The sequence below is a fragment of the Prunus dulcis genome, unplaced genomic scaffold (assembly GCF_902201215.1).
Source record: "Prunus dulcis unplaced genomic scaffold, ALMONDv2, whole genome shotgun sequence".
In the NCBI taxonomy this organism is placed as follows: domain Eukaryota; kingdom Viridiplantae; phylum Streptophyta; class Magnoliopsida; order Rosales; family Rosaceae; genus Prunus; species Prunus dulcis.
Window position 1 is genome coordinate 1 of NW_023010209.1, and position 7,975 is coordinate 7,975.

General features: G+C 40.2%; 1 protein-coding gene across 1 annotated transcript; it reads right to left on the reverse strand.

Moving 5' to 3' along the window:
- Window positions 1-1,673: 1,673 nt before the first annotated feature.
- On the reverse strand, window positions 1,674-3,845 carry LOC117613204. Its single transcript, XM_034341839.1, has 6 exons — window positions 3,591-3,845; window positions 2,823-3,485; window positions 2,575-2,739; window positions 2,155-2,370; window positions 1,902-2,072; window positions 1,674-1,817 (listed from the first exon to the last, which is right to left on the reverse strand). The coding sequence occupies exons 1-6, from the start codon at window positions 3,843-3,845 to the stop codon at window positions 1,674-1,676; spliced, it is 1,614 nt and encodes a 537-aa protein (XP_034197730.1).
- Between the last annotated feature and the right edge of the window lie 4,130 nt (window positions 3,846-7,975).

Sequence of the window (7,975 nt, forward strand, 5' to 3'; positions counted from 1 at the left end):
TCAACCCAAAACAATTGTAGTTTTGGAACTTGGTTTACATGTAAAAATTCACATGACATGTAGATTCAGTAATAGACAATATGCTTTCATATGATATTAAGTTATTGTTTTATGTATGTAATGTTAAGAAACGATGTTATGACTTGTAGGGGGTGCTTGAACGGAAGTTTTATGTAGGAGGCGGTGATCCAATATTGTCATGTAGCACAAATGATTTTCCTAAATATCCCCAATTTCAATAAACACTATGTGCTTAACTCTAATATTGAATAATAAACATACGGTCATCATAAAGAATTGGCTTCGTTTTCTTTGTCTTTGCGCCATACATTAATTACGTTTGCGTTTTGAAGGTATGTTTATTTTGCACACAGCCGGTTTCAATTTGCATTTCACAGATGCAATTGCATGACGGTGATGCAATGCAAGGCCGGCTGTGCGCAAACCCCGAATCAGGAAAAATGATTCATATTTTTTTTACATGCATAACTACACGTAATTTTTTTAACTTTCAATTGAAGTTGAGAGAATAAAAAACGGAAAGGGGCAATAAGCCGAACATTGTTTCAGTACTCGAAAATCCGTTGTAATGGTCATTCTAATGTACCACAAATGATTTTCCAAAACAGCCCGATTTTTGTATAACACAATGTGCTTAACCATAATATTGAATGGTACACATATGGTCCAAATCGAAGTATTTGCTTTCTTGTCTTTGTCTTTGTGCTATACATTTAGGGTTGGGCATGCGTTTTTCAGGTATGTTTTGTTTGCACACAGCAGGTTTGTATTTGCATTTCACACATGCAATTGCATGACGGTGATGCAATGCAAGGGTGGCTATGCGCAAACCCCAACAAACGAAAAATGGAACTCCATATTTTTTTGTACATCCACAATTACACCTTTTTTTTTAACTAGAAATTGAAGTACATAGCATCAGAAATGGTCAGGGGAAATATGCCGAACATATTGTATTACAAAACGGACCAATGATCCGGAAAATTGAATCGTTTCCATAATTTACTTGGTTTTCTTTCTCTTTGGGGTACGTGGACGAAGACATTTCTGAACTTTGCCTTTTTGGAGTGGGGAGTCTTGTTCTGCAGTCAGATTACCCTTTGCTGCGGCCCCGCCGTCATCGGCTTCCTCATCCTCATCCCCAACCTCGTCCTCATCGGCTTGCTCATCCTCCTCCCCAACGTCTGTCTCGTCGATCCAACCATCGTCTTCATCTTCCTCTTCATCTTCCTCTTCTTCCTCTTCTTCTTCCTCTTCCTCATCTTCTTCATGCTCTTCTGGTATCACATTTTTTGTCGTCCCTTTTGTACCTAGGTGGTCAGCTTTAAATTTTGTGCGAAACTCCTACATACAGGGAAACATTGACATATATTTTTATCAATTTTGTGATGATGGTTTGCAATGCAGAATCTGTCAGCAATGTATTTCAAAGTGCAATATTGAACATCCTATACAGCGAACTTTACAATGGAGGTAACAAACTTACATGTTCCGCATCATCATCTATGACGTCTTCACCAATACCTGAACTTCCAATGGTTGTTCCCGAGGTGTTCTTCAATTTGGCCTATTACAATATAACAGCGTTCATGTTCAATACCATGGTCTGTTAGTTCAAATTAACATCCGTGAAGGTTGTTCATTTTATGAAATCAGTCTGAAATGAAAGTCGACCGACTCACAATCTCTTGCCGTAGGCGACTGATCTCTATGCTTACTTCCAATGAAGTTGAAAAAAGTACGGCATTCAACCCAGCATTCAGCTCTAAAATCTCGGTCGCAGCTTCAGCAGTTACCTACATTGAGGCACATGCAATTACACCAATGACCACATGAAATTTCACAATGTATGAATATATCACGCAATGGAAGCTACTTACATGTGTCACACCAGCAGGTAATGGTAGATCAAGGCTATCTTGGCCACGCGGTATCCGCACAAGTTTACTTCCATTTTCGGCTGCCCAGCATGGTATTCGCACTGACCATGGCTGAGGAGAGATGTTTCCTACCCTGATTTTGGCCCCTCCGAGATTTCGATCTTCTCCTTCCTGTGGAATTTAGGTATCATTTTAGATATGAATTTCATGCAGCAAGTGTAAGTACAGAACACGTGTTCAGCGTATAACGTACCGCTTCACGCAAGTCCTCATAGTGGCGGTACCTTATGTACTCATCTCTGTAGTGGCCATAGTTGGATGAATTTGCAAGCCATTCTGAAGCGGGGTACCCATTCAGTGCTTCCCTGACTTCTGCCTCATCATTTAGCTTATAATCAGAAAGCATTGTCGTCGGTGGAATTTTGGGTACTTGAGGTTCTGTGGTGCCTAAACTTTGCATTGCGACTCGCTCTCCCAAAAACCAGGCTGAACCACTGGTCCCTCAAGTAGGATTCGTTTACGTGTTGCCGACACACTATTTATGACGGCTTCCGGCATGTCGGATTCATTGGTCCCCCATGGGTTCCAATTAACCTCCAACACAAATTGGTTACCTCAGGGAATCATACATTTGAAGCTAAATAAAATTTCACACAAACGTCGAGGTTTATACCTGATCATTTGTTAGATGTCGCATCATCACTCTAAAATGTTCCAAGTGATGTTGCAAGTCCCGCTTTGATTTTGCACCAACCCACCTCAATGTTCTGGGCCACGTGTTCAAGGTCCCACTGGGCCTTGATAAAGCAAACGGCTTTAGGTACTCGCAAGCCCATACCTACAGAAGACAAGTTTAGAAATTAGTCATTTAAGCACAAAAGTATGTTCCACTTTGCGGATATTCAATTCGATGACACTAACCTCCCATGCCCTCCAATACCCGCCCATGCTTGATGACCTGCCCCTGGAACAAGAATCCAATGATCTATACAAGCAAGCCAACGCCGCACCGCCCCAGTCATATTTACCAATGTCTGAGACTATTTCCAGACAGGGGGCGTAGTGCATACTCACGTATTGGCTCTTGTCATTGAGGAATGAGGAGCCAATCAAGCACAGTATAAATGCCCTTGCAATTTGGTCAGCTTCTTTATCATCTTTCGGATTCTTCTTCCAGTACGGAGTGCAAAGGCTTTCATACGGCACTCTCCTTTCCCCTGCCAGTAGGTCTGCAATTGGCTTCCCAAACAATTTCACCACCTTGTTCTTGTTTCTGTAAATGTCCAAGTCGTACGTTAATCGCTTCCCACCAACACGCAATCCTGTGATAGCTGCGAAGTCCGTCGGGGTCATTGTCATCTCTCCAACTTCATCGAAGGGGAATGTGTGGGTAGTGTCCCACCATCTCTCAGCTAAGGCCACAAGTAATGGCCTATCCCCTTTCTTTCCATGTCCCAGTATTGACAAAAAGGGCAAAAATCCAGATTCTTTCACCTTTGCTTTCACCGTGTCGTGCATTGCTTTGTTATACCATGTAGCACATATGTCGTTGTTTCCACACCCTCTGATTTTTTTTAAAGTGAGCTGCATAAATAATTTTGGGTTTAGTAATCTTCATTTGATTGTGACCCGGTAAACAAAATTTATTCCAATGTGTGAAATGCGAAATGTAAACTTAAATAATAATACCTTGAAGGAGATATGTTCCTCCAAATCGAAGTGAAGCACGGGTGAACAAGGATTGCGGTCTCTTGGTATGAACACACGTACCCCGAACACCCCATTACCCATAGGACCCGATATTCGTTTGGCTGGCGTCCGTTTTTTCGAGCTTGAGGAAGCCGCTGAAGAGTTACCTTTCGTACCCTGTGCAACTGTGGTCTTCAGGCGACGGGAACCTTGAACAGATGGTCTAACCTCGGTGGCCTTGTGTTTCGTCCTCATTGTTGATTCGAATATCCTTCATTATTGATTTCAAATGGCAAACAATATCCAACCGATTATCTCTATCTCAACATCAAACAATACAGTAACAAGTTTGACCAAAAATAAAACAACACATTAACGAGACATAATCTCAACCTGTTCATTGTTAAAAAACACCCACAACGAAATATAGACAATGACATCTCCAAAATGACAGCAATGACAGCCAAAGGATAACAATTACAGCCAAACCAGCAATCTATCTTCACTGCCGCAGCTCATAATTTATATATTAAGCTTGACCTAGCTTTTTCCAAACCAGCAAATACATCTCAAAAATGAAAGCAAATACATCTCGAAAATGAAAGCAAATACATCTGGATGCGTAATGAAAAGCCAGCCAAACCAGCAATTACATCTGGAAAAAAATTTGCAGCCCATTCTAGGAACGAACCCTTCTCTAAGGTAAAACAATGTTTTTAGAAATCTTCAAATAGATTCATGGGATTTGCCAAATCAGACCCTTTAGATTTATAATGATGACAGATGGAATGGTGATTGACAACAATTGCTGTATACTTCCCTTGGAACTCAGAACAAGCCAATTCAGTGAATGTTCAGAAGATATGATTCGTTTACTTTATCCTTACAGCCTTACAACGAGTACAATGAAAAAGAACTTTGTTCCTTCTTTAACAAAAATAACAAGGAGAAAAAGCTAATAATAAGGTCTCCTGCATCCTTCCCCCCACCGTTCTCCAATCAGAAGAAATGCAAAAAGTGACAAAAGGTGAAGTTTTTTGATTTAATGAACAGAAAAGTGGGAATGTTTTTTCAATAAAACCAAAACTCAATAAACTGAGATTCTGAGTTTCAGGAATGAGGAGTGTTTATCTCTCTTTATCTAGCTAAAGCCACAAGATATGAAAAATGCATGAAACTTAAATGGGTCTGAAAAATAAAGGACACCCCATCTCAGAGAACCCAATAAAAGAAAGACAGAGAGTGAGTGAGTCAAAAAGCCAATGAGAAATACAAACAAATGAAAAGCTTTGATCACATACAGGTAAAATGCTTTAATCACAGAGGTGGAGTTTGAACGCGTATGAAATTATGAAATGGACCCATTCATTAAGATAGATAGAGTATGAAGAGCCACACAACACAAAGAGCAAACCCACATAGTAGAGATAGAAAGAGAGGGAAATACAAGCACATACAAATAACTGGGATATGCAAATTAGTAGATCAAAACGTGCACCAACATTCAGATACACAACCTGACAAAACGCACACAAACCATCACAAAACGCACACAAACCACAAACCACAAACCACAACAACCTGCACCAGCGTTGCATTTTGTATAATAGTAGGATTTCCTAATGAACAGAACTCTGCTTAGAGAGGCACCCAATTGGACAAACTAAAAATGAAATTTTAATTTACGTCATTGAGGCAGAAATGCAGCATACCCAGATGGAATTTCACCTCTTCAGGTAAGGTCAAAATCGGAGTCTGCAGAGCCCAATTGTGCAACGATGACGCTGGTGTGTGAAGATTACGCTGGCTGTGCAGGGAAGACTGGCTGTGCGACGCTGACTCTGGCCGTGCGACGCTGACCAAGGCTGTGCGACGATGATGCTGGAGGTGCGACGATGATGCTGGAGGTGCGACGCCAAACAGAATTTTGCTATGGGCTATAGATTGAAAAGAGGAATTAGGGTTGGCCTTTAGGAGCAAGTGCGCAAAAATGAAGTCGCTGAGAGGGTTTCAAATTTGAGTTTGAATTGGATTGGGCTTGACGGGTCAAATTGAATTGGGTTTGGGCTTTACGGTTAACATTAAATTGGGTGAGGGTTTAGGGTAAAAAAGATATTGGGTTGGGCTTTATGGTTAAAATTGAAATGGGTTGGGCTTTACAGTTAACATGATATTAAGTTGGGCTTTATGGTTCAAAATTGAATTGAGTTCGGGCGATAGTATTCAGATTGAAGTGTTTAGGGTTTAGAGTTTGTGGTTTATGCATACAAGTTAAAATTGGAATGGGTTGGACGTTACGGTCAAAATTTAATTGGGTTTATGCAATTCAGTGTTCAAAGTGAAGGGTTTAGGATACGGTTACAATTTAGGGTTGGGTTTTATGGTTAACACTGAAATGGATTTGGCCTTTAGGGTTTAAAGTATGGTTGATGTTTATAATTATATTGGATTCGGGTTATAGACTATTCGTAAGCTTAGGATTTAATAATTTTCAATCATTGTCGTCGTATGTAATTGTTATATACACTTTTGAAAAGTAGCGATACTTTTACGAGTGGTTATATGCAATTGCATAAAATAATATGCAATTGCAGTATTCAGATGCAGTTCAGAGGTACCTGTGCGCAATTACAAATTTCGTACAACGGGTGGTTATAATGTTCACTTCGAACGTACAAACATAAAATTGAACAACCCAAACACAGATACGGATACATAGCACACTACAGAAAACGTTAATATAACACGTTAATTTTGGATCACACTTCCAAATTGCAATGTAAACTAAAACATTACACTCTAATCCCTGAACTTGTAGTTTTCATCATCCGAGTCATCCGTGGACTCCCATTTTTCAACTTCCTCCCAATACGTAATGAGCTTGTCAGCGTAGCAATCACTGCACCATTCCGTCTTTTGAGGGGTGCACTTGCAAACAAGAGGAGATGGTGGCTTTGGAGGCGAGGGAGTTGGAGACCGGTAAACTTGAACATTATCGGAATTTACAGAAAAAAGATCCTTGCAAAGTTGACATGGACGCAAATCATGTGGAACATGGTTACAAAAGTTAGGCGTAACATGAACTTTGGGATCATTTGGATCCCAACCTTGCTATTTTGGGTTGTTCACACCGTGAGGTTGGTTTGAAGAGGAAGCCATGCATTTGTGAGTGAAAGAGGCAGTCACTGAAATGCCCTTTTATACTATAAAGGAGGGTTTCAAATGTGAACGCAAGGGTTATCCGGAAAAAATAACCCACCCAACTGACTTTTTAAAGTAACAGAGTATTTGTTCACTGGAACGCAATACGTGCGTTCGTGGAGAAAAGTTACCCGTTCGTCGAAACCATGGGCCAACCACCTGACTTTTTCAAGAAAACATACTACTTTTTCACACGAACGCAAAAGGTACATTCGGTGAGGAAAGTTTTACATTCGCTGAAAAAAGAAATCCAACCAACTTACTTTTTCAAACAAACGGAATGATTGTTCAGACGAACGCCATACATGCGTTCCTTGAGAAAAGTTACCTGTTCGCCGAAAACATGGGCCAACCACCTTACTTTTTCAAGAAAACATACTACTTTTTCACACGAACACACAAGGAACATTCGGTGAGGAAAGTTTTATATTCGCAGAAAAAAGAAATCCAACCAACTTACTTTTTCAAACAAACGGAAAGATTGTTCAGACGAACGGCATACATGCTTTCGTTGAGAAAAGTTACCCGTTCGCCGAAAACATGGGCCAACCACCTTACTTTTTCCAGAAAACATACTACTTTTTCACACGAACGCAAAAGGTACGTTCGGTGAGGAAAGTTTTATATTTGCTGAAAAAAGATATCCAACCAACATACTTTTTCAAACAAACGGAAACATTGTTCAGACGAACGTCATACATGCGTTCCTTCAGAAAAGTTACCCGTTCGCCGAAAACATGCCCCAACAACCTTACTTTTTCAAGTAAACTGAATACTTTTTCACACAAACGAAACAGGTGCGTTCACTGAGGAAAGTTTTATGTTCGCCGAAAAAAGAAATCCAACCAACTTACTTTTTCAAACAAACTGAATGTTTGTTCTAGCGAACGCAAACGTTGGGTTCGTTCAGTAAAGTTACCCGTTCCCAAAAAAAAGGCCCAAACAAACGTACTTTTCTAAACAAACGGGGCGTTTGTTCAAATTAACGTAAGGGTTTGCTTTCGTTCAGTAAAGTAACCCGTTGCACTGTAAAAGAAGGCCAACATAGTTACTTTTTTAAACTAACAGAGTACTTTTTCACAGGAACGCAATACGTACGTTCCTTCAGAAAAGTTACCCGTTCGCCGAAAACATGCCTCAACCACCTTACTTTTTGAAACAAACGGATTACTTTTTCACACAAA